This window comes from Ruditapes philippinarum, unplaced genomic scaffold, assembly GCF_026571515.1.
Source record: "Ruditapes philippinarum isolate M1 unplaced genomic scaffold, ASM2657151v2 ctg357_1_1_1_1, whole genome shotgun sequence".
Taxonomy (NCBI): Eukaryota; Metazoa; Mollusca; class Bivalvia; order Venerida; family Veneridae; genus Ruditapes; species Ruditapes philippinarum.
Window position 1 is genome coordinate 129698 of NW_026862101.1, and position 18810 is coordinate 148507.

General features: G+C 32.4%; 1 protein-coding gene across 1 annotated transcript; it reads right to left on the bottom strand.

Moving 5' to 3' along the window:
• Positions 1–1663: 1663 nt before the first annotated feature.
• On the bottom strand, positions 1664–4215 carry LOC132717918 (loricrin-like). The gene is made up of 2 exons (XM_060701502.1): positions 3954–4215; positions 1664–2423 (listed from the first exon to the last, which is right to left on the bottom strand). The coding sequence occupies exons 1-2, from the start codon at positions 3985–3987 to the stop codon at positions 1939–1941; spliced, it is 519 nt and encodes a 172-aa protein (XP_060557485.1). The 5' UTR covers positions 3988–4215; the 3' UTR covers positions 1664–1938.
• Between the last annotated feature and the right edge of the window lie 14595 nt (positions 4216–18810).

Sequence of the window (18810 nt, forward strand, 5' to 3'; positions counted from 1 at the left end):
GTTACAGGTTATCAACTTGGAGTGACCCTGAATAGCATGCAACAAGACCGTCAATTAGTCTTGACTTTATTAAAGTATAAGATTAAAGTGAAATAAGATCTCCAACTATAGTTAACTTAAACAATTACATAACGTATCTTATTCTCTATAAAAGCGGTTCCGATGAGCTGTTTAAGTTAAAGCATCATGCTATTTTTGATGGAACTAATCGCCTCGACAATTGGAGGAAAGTGGCATATTTTATTACTTAAATTGTGCGGCAAAGTTCGAATCCGTGACCTTGTGCTTGTTATCAAAGAGCTAGCTAGGCTGAAATGTCGAGTAACAGGAAAATGCGATAAAGTTCTTATTGAAAATATGCGATATTTTCAACATATTTCCATGCCAGCTTAAAATATATTTAATTTAATGCCCTCGATATCATTGATACTTTTGTACAGTAAATTCTGAATTTGAAAAAAAAAGAATAACAAATATATATATATATATATATATATATATATATATATATATATATATATATATATATATATATATATATATATATATATATATATATATATTTATTTATTTATTATCAATGATATCGAGGGCAACTTTTACATTTATCTTACCAGTAGAGTTATTGATTAAAATTGAATCAGGTGTATATGAACCGTAAACATGTAAAATAAGCTAGTAAAGTAATCAAAACTTCAATGACTGGGGTGTAGTTATATATACAACATTTAACGAGCTGTTAAAATGTAATGCTGCAATTATCTGTTCGTGAACGCATGAAAAAAGTCAAATAACGATTGATATATACACAGTACGGATACTTTATAATACATGGACGAATAATTTGCACTCGTAAGCAAAATTTCATCCTTTTCTGTCATATTTTGATATCATCGTTGGGATAATTTGTCAGTGATTTGTCCCGAAGATGGACTTGAAGGGCCGAAAGGTTGCGATAGCCATCTCTGTATCGCTGATCAAGTCGTCAGGGTTTCATTATTAATTTGTCTTTTTTGGGCATGTTTTATGGTAAGATGCTGGTAGTGCATTATGCTACTAGTATTTTGTTTACAAATCCAGTCAGTACATGCATTCTTTAGGCAAATTAAGGTAGTGTTTCGTCGTTCCCAAAATCGTTCTAATGCTTAACTGGAGCTACTGTTTATGTATGTTATAAACGTTTGAGTAACAAGTCGAAATCTTTAGGGGTAGAATTTTCAGTGACGCCTTCTGGCAGTTTACCGACATTGCCTCTTATAGATTAGTTCTAACATAGGTTGATACACCAGCCTTCAGGAAGCTAAATGGAGAGCCCCTTCTCATGAACTATTTCTGCGTCCCTGGCGAGCCTCGGAATATATTACATGTAACTTCAAGGCAAGTGGCTCGAAGTGTTTCGGCCATGATGGACTCTCGTGATACTATGGTGGACAAATGTACAGTCGGATCTGGTGTTGAAAATTTAATATGTAATTGCGATGGTTGTAATATTTTAAAATCATAACAGTGTGGCTTGCTGTCATTTAAAACTTCAATCTCTGTATAGGTAGCAAGGAACTAATACATGTAATTCAATATGTTTGGTTATATAATAAGACAGCCGAAGCCAACGTACCCATTAAATCAAAGGAATAGTGAAGTTTGCAACATAACAAAATTTAATTCTCATATAAAGGTACCTTTATTTAAAAAGAAAATTATAAACAAAAACAGCTTAAATTTCGAGTATGGAGTTCATAATTTTTACTGTAACTTTTACCATTTGTGAACACGAATTATACGCGTGGGTCATGTTACAGGTAAAATTGGTGTAATAAATGGTGGTTTAAAACCATACTTGAACATACTATACAATATTTTATATATATATAGGTGAATGTCTATAAAATGTATAATATCACAAAATTTAATGTCATTGTATACTAGTGAAGTAAGTCCTTAGCATAATATTTTAGTCGTCACCTCCGCCGCCCCCACAGCCACCTCCTCCTCCTCCCCCTCCTCCTCCGCCGCTATCCCCACCCCCACTGTATCCCCCGCCGCCACTATCACCAAAGCTACTATATCCCCCTCCTCCGCCACCACTGCTGTAACCCCACCGCCACTATCTCCACCGCTGTAGCCTCCCCCACCACTACTATACCCTCCACCCCCTCCCCCACTGTCACCGCCGCTGTACCCTCCGCCACCTCCACTACTCTCCGTTACGCCTCCACTGTCTCCACCACTGGTACAGTCTCCACCAGAACTTTTGCCATCCCCACCGCTGTCTCCACCACTGGTTACAACTGCGTCAGGCTCAGCTGTCTCTCCTACACTATGATCATCGTCATCATCAGAATACTTATGCCTCGTGCCGCCCAATCCAGCTCCTTTAGTTTTCTTTCCTCCTCCAACGCCTCCCCCAGTCTTCTTTTTGTCCTCTGTAATTAATAATAATAATAATAATAATAATAATAATAATAATAATGATGATGATGATGATGATGATGATGATGATGATGATGATAATGATGATGATGATGATGATGATGATGAAAACAATAAAACAATAACAGTTAAACAATAAGTTGTAATAATAGAACTAGTGGGTGGTTCTGATGGTGGTATTTGTAGTAGTGATGATGGTGGTGGTGGTGGTGATGATGATGATGATGATGATGGTGATTCGTATGCCAAAATAATGATGTTGCATGATAAAATACATGTACGAGTATACGCTGAAAAGGTTATAATAATACAGCAATTTCAACGTAGCGTTAATTTCAACTGTAACTCGTACATTTGGCTTTACTTCAGCCATAATTTGTTAAATGTGCGAATAATTCAACAATATTATGATATATGAACTTATGCCCCAGTAACCAATTTACTTTATCAGAAGCAAAGTTCACTGCGAGTCCAGTTGTCTTTATTCTTTACAAATCTTGCACATTGCGTTTATATAGAAAAAAAAAACAACAACAAAATGACAAACAAACAAACAATAATTAATAATGTAAAGAATGATTCAAATCAAAGAAATGTATAGTAAAAATTTATAGATGTCTCTAGTGTAGTAATCATCTGCATCTTCATTAACATCACCATCATCATCATCATCATCATCATCACCATCATCATCATCACCATTACCACCACAATCATCACCATTACCGTCATCTTTATCATCACCATCATCACTATCATTATCACCTCAATCATTATCATAATCATCATCACCATCAACATCAATATCATCAATATCATAATTATTATCATTATCATCATCGAGCGAGGATATTGTGCTTCCGATCAGATTTTGTGCAGTTGGATTCCCGATTTGTAATTCAGTAATTCAGAAGAAATTAAAAAAAATGATTTTCTTAAAGAACATGTTAAGGTTTTCGTAATATAATTAAATGTCAAGAAAAAGCTTTCACTTGATATGATAATTTCCTTATAACACCAAATTATTCTTTTTTTATATTTCAAAATATAAGTTCAATATAATACAAAAGTTTGGAGTATTTAAAAGATTAAGTGTGGTAAAATAATTTAATAATATGCTCATGTAGGCAGTCAAGCGAATCACTACAAACAACACCCGCAGACATTTGATTTGCAAATGTACATGTACCTAAATATCTCCCCCAAGGCCCTGACACCACCCCCTCCCCCATCGGCATCTTCAACTAACATCTTAACTTGATGAACGCATTTGTCACCAGTAAAGAGTCAGGCCAGCCTACACATTCGTGTTGTTCTGTCTGGTCATACTCCATACTTTAAGAACTTTTTTTTGTATTTTCCCTTATACTTGAACCTTTCCATATTCAAATCAGATCAGATTTATTTAAGTAAAGGTAGTAGGATAAAGGTTAAAGGGAAAAGTGTCGTTTTTTTTTAATTTGTCCAAACATTCACGATCAACGTTTCATAAGAAAATGAAATGATTAAAAAAAATAACTTACTTTTAGTAATCTGTTTAGACTTGGAAGCACCCATTGTAACAAAACTTATAGTTGTTTATTTTCCTAAAAAACGTTAATTCGTTAAATGCATGTTATTGCTTTTATCTAAAGTCCAGTGTAATAGCGTTATTTGGTAAATTTATAAATACACAACAAGGTTTTATAAATATTCGACACTTTCTAAACCCGAGAAATGTTAACTACATCATACTCTAAGCTATGCATCATTAAGTATGTCTACATTTATACCTACATTTATTTATTATTTGTAACAGTACGCCTTAAACATACCTATGTACGTAATTTACGGTTCATAGCATAACGTTAAAGGGCGGTTACGGGACAGGCCAGGTGAAGTAAAGTTCGTCGCTGAAATATTTTATATATTTTGCTGTCGTAAATTTTAGGATTTTTACAATATTAATCGTTAGCCATGCAGACAAAGATGGGCCGGAAAGCTTGCACCTTTTACTATTCAGCCAGTAAATATTTTATAAATTTCCCTCAGATGAATGGTTTTGTCCGATTGATAGTTCATCGTGGTAAGTGGTAAAAACTTCTATTGATGATAAGATATACCAGTTCAAAACATTTTCGTGTTGTACTTCAATAACACAAGCAGAACAGTTAAACACAGTATAATTCAAGTACAAATGTTGCTGCATGCAGCAATTGAGAAGCTCCGCGCAAAAAAATGCGCTCAATCAAATAATTCCTACACACGTACAAGTCATGTTCTATTCAGATTAAGTAATAGAAAGAGCATCGAAACACGAGGCTATCTGATTTGTACGAGGGGGCGTAGCTCCCGAGTATTAATCAGATTGACAAGTGTTTTGATATCGTCAAACATAAAAACACGTTCCCTGTTGTCACAATATGAAACCCCGGAGAAAAGTAACCAATGAACGAGCATCTAGACTTTCTCGGCCGTCACAATAAGTAAACCCCGGCAAAAATGAGCCAATAAATGGGTATGCTCTGGAGTGCGGGTAATTTATACCTGCACTCCAGTTCACGCACGGTGCATCTATATGTATTCGATTTAACTCGGACATATTTTCAACAGAAAGGTCCCCAAACTATGATACAAGTACTATTGCACATTATTCCGAATGTTTTGTAAATCATATTTTTTGCATAATTATACTTATCGTACGCATTGTAAATAAGAGAGGAGCCAGATATTAAATTTAATAAAAAATATGCTTTCACTTATGCCTAATTTATAAGGAAAGTAATCCCATTGAATACAAACAAGACTTGCAAGACTTGTAAATGTAATGTGACATGGCAGTAGTGCAACATTGTTCTTTTTGTGTCACTACTGTAGTCAGTAATCTAAGATGATAAAAATATCAAAGCATGAACATTTTCTTTTTCACCTATAATCCTACTCATTTTTTTACAAATATCAACAACGGATCATGGTAAGAAATATAAAAATCCATATGTAAATAAGCCAAAACAAAAATTTTCATGGACTTTACTTTTCAAAATGTCCTTTACATGTTTCGCGGCAAATGGTATATCATGATATGACAAGAAAAGCATTGATGCAAAGCATCAAAGGGCGTCCAAGCAAGAAATGCAGCAAATGACGATAAACTAGTAGACATCTGATGGCTACATATTCTTATAAAGTTTTCAGTGGTTAATTGGATTTTATCAGAATTGTATATCATAGATAAATGGCAGGACAAAAGACATTGTTCATCGTGAACTTTGCTACGTTTGCTAGAGATTAGAATATTAAATGTATTTACGTTGGAACATACAAAATAGTAGTCAAAATGAACGAAGACTTTTTTTATTATTATAATTGTAACAAATACACAAACAATAACAAAAGGGACTAACATAGTCAGTTATATTACATTCATTTTTTTCATGTCAAATTTTAAAAAAATGGGATGAATTTCAAAAATATCAAATTTCTTTGGTGTACACGTTTTATGGTGATATCTTATTTATTATGTTCAAACTGCAGACGAACGTTTCTGTTGTTAAAATGTCACAGTATTCGGCAAATCAACATTCCACCCAAACAACCATAAAACCGATTGCCCTCAAACAAAATAGAATCAACATCTTAGAAATTAGGAGGGTCGATTTAAATATTCACGGTAAAAAAAATGTCAGAAGTGCTATCAGGGCCGTAAAAAAGAAAGGAGCTATATACCGGAAAGAACCTTAGGAAAAGACAATTTCAAAAATGACAATAATATGATATAACAATTCGTAAAAAAAACATTGTTTTATATGTTTACATTTCTTTTCCTGCAAATTCTCCAGTTCGTTATTTATTACCATAGTGCGACACGAATGACTATTACTACTTCTATAAATAGATTTTCGGACTCACAATGTTAAGATCATCTAGCTATTTATACTTTTATAGCTTTGGTATTCATGTACAGCAGTACTGCTAATTTGTTCCCGTTCTCATTCATTAATGTTTACAGCAGTACTGCAAATTTGTTCCCGTTCTCATTCATTAATGTGACATGCTGGAAATCACCGAAGGGGAAACCAATATATGACTTAACATAATAGAAATCGGAAGGAGTTCTTGATTCCGAATTTATTTTTAGCTGTAAATCGAAGGGATTACTTAATCGGGCCCATGGACAATGAAAAGTAAACACAAATAGCTCCGCGCCTGTGCTCCCGGAGCAATAAAACAAAAAACAACACACAACAGTAAAACACAATACAATATAACACAACAAAGAACAATTAAACACAAAATAACATTCATGTACAACATAGTACAGTTCAGCACAACACAGTAAAATACAATGCGAAATAACACAACATAAGACAGTAAAACACAATGCAATGGCACATAACATATAACAGTTCAACACAATTGAACATAACACAGCACAGAACAGTTAAACACAATGCAACATAACTTACACGACATATAACAGTTAAACACAATAAAATATAACTAAACACAGAGAAGTATATCGAAAAACACGTACTGTAAAACTCACCATTGTACAGCAATGATAGTACTATGTATTTAAAAGTACAATAAAACAATATTATGCTTGCCAGAGGCTCGGTTAATTTGATTTTATTCAACTCGTTCAATAAATTTAGCATTAAAAAACAATTATTCAATATCCTTTAAAATTTGTATATAACATAACACAACATAGTAAATTAAAACATAATGTAACACGTGCAATACAACACAGTACAGTATAGCACATCACAGTACAACTCAATAATACAATGTAACACAACATAACACAGCAGAGCAATAAGTGATATTCAGAATCAAACCTTTTGCGACTATACATAGGCAGAACTAAAAAAACGCGTTCCCTGTTGCCACAAAATGACACCCCGAGAAAGTAACAAATGAAAATATGAGCCAATCAATGAGCATGCTGTGGAGTGCGGGTAACTAATACCTGCGCTCAAGTTAACGCACTGTGCAAGTATGTGTATACGATTTAACTCTGGCACATTTACAACAGAAAGGTCTAAGTAATAGAGAGCATTGAAACACGAGGCGTAGACCCCCGTGTATAAATCAGATTGCCGAGTGTTTTGATGTTCTTTCTCTTTTGTATCATAGACAAGAAAAACAACACATTCCCAGTTGTCACAATATCAAACCCCAGAAAAAAGTAACCAAAGAAGAATATGATATTTCTTTAGCTATCCCTTTCTCTGCCGTCACAGTAAGTAAACCCCACTAAAATGAGTCAATCAATGGGCATTGTCTGAAGTGCGGGTAACTTATACCTGCACTCCAGTCTTAACGCACTGTGCATGTATGTGTATACGATTTAACTCTGACACATTTCAAACAGGAGGTCCCCAAACTATGATGCAAATGAATTTTGATGTATTGACCCTGTTAATCCATCATATATGTATTCTTCCAACCGTTTACTGATAACTTTAGCAAATATGAAATAATAAGGCTACGAATGTTCTATTATTTTTCGATGTAGTGTGTTTTGAACATTATTACCTTAAGGTGATTCAGCATTGTCAGCCATGTTTGTTTTCACTATGTGGGTTCAAAGTGAAATTAGGGCAAAATTCAAATAACGACAAACCTCACAATGTAAAATGATGAACAATTTGCAATAACACTTCAATTTTTTAAGCAAAAATAAAAACGATAACAATAAGAATGTGCTTAATTTCTGAAGACAAAGTAAAGCATTTTGTCTTGTCAAAGACCGACTTCAGTATCGTAACATGGTCGCACTCCAATATTTGTGAGAAATGTCACGCAATCTAGATTATGTTCGGAGATAGTTTTTATAAAATAAGATAAAACAGAATAAAAGGGAAAATGCTTTCACGTAAAAAAGTAAGAAAAAAGTCAAAGTACATCTTGTCGTATTGCAAGCGAACAAAAAAATGGTTTATCGTCAAAGATGCATACTTTTGTCAAAATCCGTCTTATCCAAAATCTTGATCATTTGGGTTGTACGTAAGATTTATAATTCCGTATGTTCTGCAATTGACCTAAGCGACCTTTTTTTACTAGAATGTGCGAACCTCGATTTTAAAATTTAGATCAACTGTAAAAGTGAAAAAATAAAAAGGCTTGAAGCATCTTTTAGACCAACTATGTATAGGCAAGGTGTTTATTTTGTCCATTGTGTACTTACTCAAGTAGTAGGGTATGAAGTGGTTGCACATTTGGTTCAAGCGCAAATTTAACAAGATGGCTACCGAATCATTAATATTGAAATATCAGCACGTTTTCTTCTTTAGGTAAGTTGGTTTGTATGTAATTTAGAAATTCTTTAATATGGCTATTCCGGCAATGTTATGGCACACCCTGTTTTGGGTTTCAGTTTCCTAGCTTCTGATTTGACGAAGTTATTGAAGATATAAACTGGTCATGTGCCTATATTTTGCGACAATTCTGGTCGGATTTTCTGCTCATTTATTCACATCTTTCAGTTTTGAAGTTTACCAAATAAGACAAGATATAATACTGTCAATCTCGTGTAATTTTTTTTGAATTTGCATGTTCCAGATACTGTAAAGTTTCAATACACAAAATATCTTGTTCAAGCGCATTTTGGTTGCAAACTTGTTCTTATTATTTCCCGTCAAACTTATGCGTCATTATTATTGCTTAATTAAATAATTGCATGGACAGGGCTATTTTTGATGAAATAATTTGATTTTGGTTGGAATTTGAAAAAGATTGAAGAAAATTCAATGAAATTTTAGGAGAAAGTACATTCAGTATCACTTAATTTCATTTATTTGAACATTGAAGGTATCGTTTGACAAGATTTAAGAAAATGAGATCTAAAAAAGGTTTCTTCTTGGAAAATAAAAAATAAAAATATCAAGATTAGAGCATTTGAATTAAACAACATCCGCCAAATATAATTACTCACGTACTAAAAGCAACTGACCCATAAAATAAAAAGAATAAAAAAAAGGCCAATTTCGTCCGTATAATTTGTATTTTCAGTCTTACTAACAAAAAAACCCGGCCCAAACAAGTAATATATACAAAATATTACCTTATAAGGTTTATTTGTTTTGTATCAGTGCAAGATTAAGAGTTAATTGGTTAATATTGAGTGAATATTAGATGCACTATTTTCAAGTTTGGCAAAATCCAGGATAAAAATAAATAAGGTAGTGTTGATAAACGACAGAAACAAAATATATGAATACAAATCAACAATGCAAAGAAAATGCTGTCCCCGTCAGAATCCAGTTACACTGGACTGCCGCAAAGGGACTCAGTAGGGCACTCAAAAGCAGGAGAAGGCACTAAATTCGGGACATGGAATGGACGTACCAATAAATGATTACATAAATGCTGTATGCTTTGTTTTGGTAACATGAGGAATATTATATATCAAATGATATGTTTAGGTAAAATATACTACAATATAATCTTAACTAGGAAGAGACAACAAGAGTGCGTCTTAATACTCAAAGATTTGATACACAAGTGATGTTACATATAGCATGCTATAAAAGCGGAGCTTATCAACAATTAAAGTCTGTTTCAAGAAACTCAATATAGAACAATAAAGAAACCCCTTAAAAATTGCAAGGCAAATAAAAAAAGTTTGTATAAAATTTTCAAGAAATATTTGTGACTAAAATGATCTTCGTTGAATCCCTTGGCAGTTTTTTTTTATATTTGACGAATAAGTTTGCAACCAGGAATGCTTAATGTACAAGTTTTTGCCACCAAAATGCGCCCAGTAAGTATTTTGTGTTTACTTGCAAGTTTATAAAAATATTTTACTATCTGTAAAAATGTTGCTTTAAAGAAAAGATAAACTTTTGTCTATGCAAACGAGTATACTTTACGTTTTAATATTCTTTAAGTATTCACTACTACAGTTGCTTAGAAACTTGTAAGTTTCTTGCTTTCCGACTCATTTCCCAGAAGAAACATTAAAATAAATGCATTCAGGCAGAAAAGAAAGGAACTCCAGCTGTGTCACCTTTTGTCTAGATGCCATTTCTTCACTGAATCAAAATATTTGTTGAAATGAGCATCAAAGGAACGTCTCCTTTTATGTGATATACTTCAGTAATCCTCGTTCTATTGTCCATTTACCAGCCATTAACGGTTTAAATATACTCTAAAAGAACGCTCTCTAGTAGGTCTCTAATTACGTTAATGCGTTTAACTTCTATCTAAATAAACCTTTAAGTTTCTGATATAAACAAGAGATATTGCATTACTTAGTAGAATACCAGTTTTCATTATAGACTGACCTTTTCGTATTTGAAAGAAACTGTTATTTCATGTAAGCTTTGTTCTATAGATAAGTATCGAAGTGAAAAACATTGCGAATTGCAAAATACAATGTATACGGTGTATTTATACTTTAGCAAGCGTACAATTACGTTTTTCCCCTTTCTTTCATACAATCTTTTAAAAAAACAACATAATATTGTACCTGTTTTTGCCACACACGACTTAAGGACATTAACCGAATGAATTATTCCCTTATACACTTTATTGAATTTTCGTCATTGGTTCAGCTTGGTTTCTGAATAACTTGAATATTCGCGCCGTTAACTGTAACAGCCATTTACAAATGTCTTAAAACACACGCATGCACGCACGCACTCATCAAGCAAGCGAGCAACGCAAAAAATGACAACCACAAAAAGCAAAAAAAAAAAAAAAAAAAAAAAAAATAAAATAAAAAAAAAAATAAAAAAAAATAAAAAAATATCATAACATTGAACGACAATTGTTAACATGATATATATATAATTGTTACATTTAACAATATTTAGGAAATAAACATTACTTTACTTAATATTTCAAATTTCGTCTCAGGTATATAAATGAAATAATGTCTATTCACGGGGGTGGAACCCCATATGTATGATATCGTAAGATCTCTGCTTTTTGAGTCCGTTTAGTGACATTTTCTTCATTCCAATCGCATGTTTTGGACACACCAGAACCCACGACGGAAAGAATATCTCGATGAAGACTGCATAGAAATCCAAAACAAAAATAAATGGGTAATATAGAGGAGAGTCAGGAATGTAGAATCACATTTCGATTTTCTTTAAAAAAAAGATTGAATATTTTATATAAATGTTTAAATAGATGAAAACTTACCATGCGATTGACCTATTTTTACAGTCACATCTGGTGTTATGCTTCACATCTGGTGCAGCGGAAATTCACATATCATTTTTAACGATGCTCATTTTTGAGATACATATTGGGTTCCACCCCCGTGTATTAGCATGACAAATGGTTTAGAAAAAAAAAAAGAAAAAATGTAGGAAAAACTATTTTTATGATAAGGTAGGATAAACTATTGTATCAATGTATTTTGCATTTTATGCAGTTTTGCTGGGCACAAATATTTTTCTGTGTATTTTTTCCAAGGCTTTGAGGCATATAGTTAAAGTTAATAAGTGATTAATCATTAAGTGATATTTTGGCCTAAAATATACTTTGAATCATTCAAATTTTCTGCATTTATTTTCAATAACGAGCAAAAGTAAACACCATTTTATTGTCATTTATAATAAATACTGAAACTTTTATGATGGTTGAATTAGTGTCCTAAGTCGTTAGATCTCTATTGTTGTATGTGTTCTCACATTTATTTATTTCCTTACCGAATCAAAACACTATTGTTACATTGTTATGTAAGTAAAACAAAACTTTCAGTGAGTGGGTCTGGTCAAATCAGGTCAGAATTAAACAAGAAAAATTGTCAGAGCAATTTATGTTTTGAGCATTTAAAATGTCAAGTAAATTGAGACTTTCGATATACATGTATAATATCCCATGAACAAATATAGCATGTTTATTTTTTATATAAAGAAATTGGTATTTTTGGTATACGATGTCGGAAATTGGTAATTTTCGTATTGGATATCAAACATTGGAAATTTTGGGAAAAGGAATACATTGTAATACAAAAAGACCTTTGTAAAGACATTTTTGCTGCATAAAATATGTTTAAATGATTTGAAATGTTGCCTTAATTATCGATCTAGACCTTTACTTAATGTTGCAAAAATTTTGAAAAAAAAAGTTCAGGCTGCTCCATGACAATAAACAACAACAAAAGAAAAAGAAAGAAAAAGAAAATAAAAAACACCTCAGTTGAGTCCTCAGAGTTTTTTTTAAATTTTATTAACAATGACAAGTTAATTAAAAAGAAAATAACTTCACACAGATAGGACTGAAACATACGTAATTGTACAGTTTTTCATTTTCATAACGCTTGGTACATGCATGTCCATTATGTACAGTTCTTCTCCTTCTACTTCTGCATCATACTGCTTTAAAATCGTTTTCGGTCATCCTAAGCAGGTATACATTAAAGAGACAGCTATGAGAATCCGGGAACTAGTCCCTAGCTCTTATTGAATAGACCCCTTGGTTCTTTTACATGCCCAGTTCAAATACATATGGTTTATTGTACGGCATAAAGATTGCTGTCAGAGATCTACATATACTTACTGATAAGTACATTACTGATGACATGAAATATAAGAAAAATAATGTCCAATAGAAAGCCGATTTCAGAATGTTTCTCCTTTGATTAGAATAATATTGGAAAAATGCCTTGTACTTAACAGGCGTCAACATATAAGAGTATTCTGTATTCCTTATCGTCAATTTATGGTTCTTTTATCTGTAAATTTAAGTAAAATATTTCAAACAGTATAAGTAAAATATTTCAAACAGTATAATTTCTTGAAGATTTTTGAATAATAACAACATTTAAGCTTTGAATTCATAATGCCACGTCTAACAAGTGAAAATCTTGTCGTTCTTCAGTGTTCACAATCAGGATTTTTAGAGTGTTACATTGCCAGTTGGATTTGGAAGGTTGTTCCAATTACTTTAATCGTTTTTGGCGTCATAGGAAACATTCTCAGTTTGATTACCTTTTCCACTCGTAATCTTCGGAAGAAATCAACTTGCGTTTATTTGATTGTCTTAGCTGTAAGTGATACAATTTTATTATGTTCCGCGCCATTAAATCTTATCATCAACGCTGTTTTTGGTGTTGATATGAAGTCCTCGTCTTCGTTTAGTTGCTTGGTAACTGGATGGGTAGTGCACACGTCAGGAATGACGTCATGTTGGGCCATTGTTTTGGTCACAGTGGAAAGAACTTTTGTTACAATGTTTCCAGTGAAAGCTAAACCAAAGATGACGTCAAGAAACGCAGTTATCGTCTCTGTTACTTTGTTGGTTATCGTCATGCTACTAAATGGACATTTAATGTACGGCCGTGTCATTATGGAAATGCAGCTTAACATTACAAATACTAATGAAACAAGTATCCAAGCAGTCCAAGCGTGCTTATTACGTCCAGGCAAATACTTAGAATTCTATAACGTCATATGGAAAAGGCTACTTGTTATCACAGGGTCAGTGGTGCCATTAATACTCATTGTCACGGGAAATGCCATTGTCGCAATTTCATTGCTCAAAAGTACAAGAGCATTGCGTCGCGTTCAGCACAGCGACGGAAGAATTGTGGGAGACAGGATCCAGCACTCGTCTAGAAACAATTCTAATTACAAAATGTTTCTCATCCTCTGTATCGTATTCCTTGTGACAACTGTCCCTTACGGCGTGTATTTAAACCTGCTCGACTCCAGCAAACTTGTTGATGAGCATACATTAGCAAAGTACCAGCTGTCTAGCGTAATAATGAGGTGTCTTTATTGGAGTAATTATAGCCTCAATTTTCTCCTATACTGTATGACAGGGTCTTTATTCCGGAAAGAGTTTAAGAGAATGCTCCAGACAGCACATGCTTCATTTTCTTCACTTACAACTAGAAGGACTGGTCAACCACAAAACGATGAAAACTTCTGAAATTATTGTGTTTTTTTCTATCTACAATACAATAGTTTTTGATGGAATTGTTTTCGCCTTATTTTTGATCACATACATTGGGAAGGATTTATTGTGATCATAACATGAATACGGCAAATCATATCAACAAGACATCGGACACGTATGGGATAATCATTTAAATATATATGTTATGAAAGTTTACACCTAGAAACAACTTAACATCAGGACATTTCACCAAATATGATCTTACTTTCTGTGCTAAGAGATGTGCTATGAGTAATTGACTTTGTATCAGGACATTTCACAAAATCTGATCTCAATCTTTGCACAAAAAGCTAGGAGTAAACGGCTTAACATCGGGATATTTCACAAAATCTGGTTTTACCTTTTTCTATATACAGACTAAGAGTTAATGACTTTTAATCAGGATATTTCACAAAATCTGGTCTAATTAGAGACTAGGAGAAAACGAATTAACATGAGGACAACGTCCCACTGTATAAATTATGAGCTTCTAAATTAATATGAAAGACTGATGTTTATTTTTCGTTCTTCCTCAGGGGTTGGGAGTTGAAAACACATCTTACAGTTCATAATGTTCACACGGAAAACATGCATAAATATAATGGTAAAAACGATATAAAATTTCTTGGAAAATGTGAAGTTGAGTGGTACGGCAGCTTTAAGGTGTAGATTACGCGCTTAAATATAGCGGAATATATTCTGAAGAAAAAAATCAAACTGAATGTAACATTTTACGTGACGTCTTGAAAGTAACGCTGTTACAAGTTGTATTTTGTGTCATATCCGAATATCGTTTATTTTTACATTGTGATAATTTTGTATCATTAAGTATACATCTATGTGTAAAGTAAATCATACTAGAACGTCAAATGACAAGAAGGATGTTAGTATAAACTAACCAAGTGCACCCGTTGAAAAATGGTTTAGAACCACTTGCCATTCAACAATATTACTGATGCTTGGCAAATACCCACTTTACTTTGGATTCGTTCATGTGAGGAAGCTAACAACATTGCACAAGAAACGTCGGTGGTTCTATCTCATTATGAAAAAGAAAAAAAAAAGTTCTATCTCATAACGCCGAAACTTTACCCCTAAAATTACAATGGACTTTTTTCCCATGGCATTACCTGCTAAGAAGTTAATAAGATTGGGCAGAAAATTGCTCTGCAGTTTTCAGTGTTATTATTGTGGCCCCTATGAGATTGATATTAAAATGATTTAGTTCTGAAACAGAATCGTTCATGCACAAGACAAATAAAGATGTTGCATCTTTCTCACTTTCATAACCAAAACAAAAATTGTCTTTTATGATTCTGCTCTTAAGGGATGCCATTATGTAATCCTTGCATTTGTCTAAACTTGGATCGTGGATTTTAGTACCGACTAGCAACAAAGCACGTCCGTAGTCAGCTTGGCAATTAAAATTGCATCATCTCATTTTCTATCGACATCCGTAAACAACAAAAACAAAAAATATATATATAAATCTGCTTTTGTGTTTGTCTGTCTGTCTGTCTGTTTGTACTTACTTATTTCTAATTTAGAAATGATGTGGATTATGTTTCTTTTCAATAAAATATAAATACATGTACTTGAAAATACATTCTCATTTTCGCCTTTAAGTTTTGAAATTATCTTAATATTCATTCTCTTAGTGAGATATATACCATATCTTATGTCAGATTTGTCATCTTAGGTTCGTCCGACTTTATCAATTGTCTTCAGACAATGTGTTTTATATATTGCAATACCTTAAATTTAAATGTATTGAACCAGAACAAGAGTTAATATCTCACTCATCCATGTACTTTGTCAAATATTACTGAAATATAAGGATTTCCTGATAAAGCTATTTTAGTTATGCAAACCGGTACAGATAGGCATTAGAAGAAGTATTAAATATTGTTGACCGTGGAAGTAAAACAAATTGTTGAATTTTGTTAGAATAGAATATTTGCAGTAATTTGAAACAAGTAAACTGGAAATTATAGACTAAGTTTTTAAAAAGCAAGATTGTTTTGCCAGTTAACCTGCAGGGTATATAGACAACGCTGTGTTTGTTCTCTCGAAAGCGTGAAAATTACCTACTCAGGTACCTACTATTGGTTTCCAGCGGTTAAAATTCGAAAACGAATCGCTGTCAAAATTGTAAAAGCTGGCCGATGATTGGCTGTTTGAAAAATCACGAGAAGGTAATAACATACAAGTGATCGTGTAGCGTTATTTAGGAGCTGATTTTAATCAGATTGCCAGGAACACTATTTTTTTTCAGACAAGACAAAAGAAAAAGACAATAGACTAGCTAGTTTAAAAGCAAATTTATATGATCTGTGTCATTAAAAGACGAATCTAACCACTATATACCTTTGAAAATCTTCCATTTTATTCGGCGTATGGTCTAGTTTTCAAAACAAAAGAACACACAAAGAAATAACTATATCACTAAAGATTTAACTGATAGATGGCGTAAACGTTTCATGTTTCAACTAACAAAGCTTTTATAAATTACACGCCTGATTTATTTACTATGATATTTAGGTTGTTGACATAAATGGAGAAATAAGGTCTTTTCTTAAACATCAAATTGGATCCAGCTGTGCGTTTTTCCGCTGATATATAATATATTTACTTGATCAATGAGCAAGTCCAATGAATGATCACGATCAAATCAGCCCGAAAATACATGTTTCCCGAATATGTTTTCGAAGTTTAAACAGTCCTTCGTAATTCATGCTGTGACAGTTATAAAAATGGCTTTGTTGATTTTGAGATGAATTCCAAATTTTAATTAACTTTAATAACGTCAGTAAGTTACATGAATAAGTCTTCCGGGTTTGAATTAAATGCACATAGATTCGGCAGTTATTAGTTATGCAATTCTCCGAGAAACATATATATGAATGGCAAAGTTCATAACGTTGAGAACCCTGCTTTATTTCAATAGGATATTGGCGTCAGATTATTGACTTCATTGCAGTGAAAAAAGAATCGAATTTTTATGTTCAATGCATCATTTGTTTTGAACGTTTACATTGCTGAAGCTACTTTTCAGACAAACATGAACATATTACTTCATTCATCATAATAACTGAAATCATTTCTTATGTTTTGTTCAATATTCATATATTTTAGGGAAAAATATAAAAGTCTATTGCCTGAAATAATGAACAATACAGGTCAATATTATGATGAGTGACTACCAGGGTCGGTCCATTCTGTTTTACCTAGGGGCATGATTAATAACACTTTAACAAAATGAAAACCAATAAGAAAACACTTAATTAAAGAATTAGCTGATCTAAACAGTGCACATCAAAGAATAGATAAAATTAGTAATAATAATAATTAAAATACCAATAATAATGATGAAAAAGATGATAGATAGATAGATAATTTAAAAAGATGTACTAGAAAGAATATCCATGACACAAAATGAATTATAAAATGTATATGAAAATAAAAAAATGGTTTATTAATAAGATCAAAGGCTATCCATGTTGAAGGAAATGAAAAAAAACAACAACAAAAAACTCAAAATATTTTGCTATTAATTAATCTCAGCTATCCTAAAGAGCCTTAAAGAAAACATTCCAATGCAATGAAAAGCTAATAAAAGTCATTAATAAATTTGGATGTATATTTGGTCTCATACTAATTTTTTTGAGAATATATTAAACCCTTAGGTGGTAATTATATCTTTGCATGATGTTTCAAGAATCTGTAAAACAAATATATTTCTAAGAGATATCTTAGTTACATAGTTTTCTGTAACATAAATAGAAATGAAGTTAGAAAACATATCATATGGAACAATACTGAGATAAATGTACAACAAAATGCAATTTACTGGAAAAAAAGAGCACGAAAAGGGAATATATTATATAGATTAACTCTTTGACTTTCGTACAAAGGCCTTTTATAAATTTGAAATAGCAAAACAAATTATAGGTCTTGACACACAAGATTATGTAAAATATCATCAATTAATCTCTGCTTTCCCCAAAGCCTTAAAGAAAACATTTCAATACATTGAAAAACTAAAAAAAGTCATTAATGAATTTGGAAATATATCTCGTCTCATACTAAATACATCAAAATTAGTTGTCTTGAAAGTTGGATACCTCAGAAGGATAAATCTAAAATATGCAGGAAATATGAATTTCAGTTGGACATCAAAACATGTGAAAACGCTTGGCATAACTTTCTATACAGACTCCAAAATGAATATGCTGAACTAAGATCCTAAACTACAAGAACTTAAAACATGTTTAAAGCAGTGACAACACCGTAAATTAACATTGATGGGAAAAGTCACAGAAATTAAGATATTTGCATTGCCAAAACTAATTTATCCATTTACAGTTCTTGAAAACCCACTTGACCATACTATTAAAGATATAACAACAACAATTTGTTATGGGATGGTTAAAAGAGAAAATCAAGGGTAAATCTATTACAAACAACTACGATTTGTATTTCCTTTTTCATTTCTCTCTC

What these genes read in the sequence shown, in the direction of transcription:
- LOC132717918 (XM_060701502.1), bottom strand. Translation starts at nt 3,987, where the DNA reads ATGGGTGCTTCCAAGTCTAAACAGATTACTAAAA. An exon ending in GTCTAAACAGATTACTAAAA is followed by an intron (nt 2,424 to 3,953) that starts GTAAGTTATTTT and finishes TATTAATTACAG; the next exon opens with AGGACAAAAAGAAGACTGGG.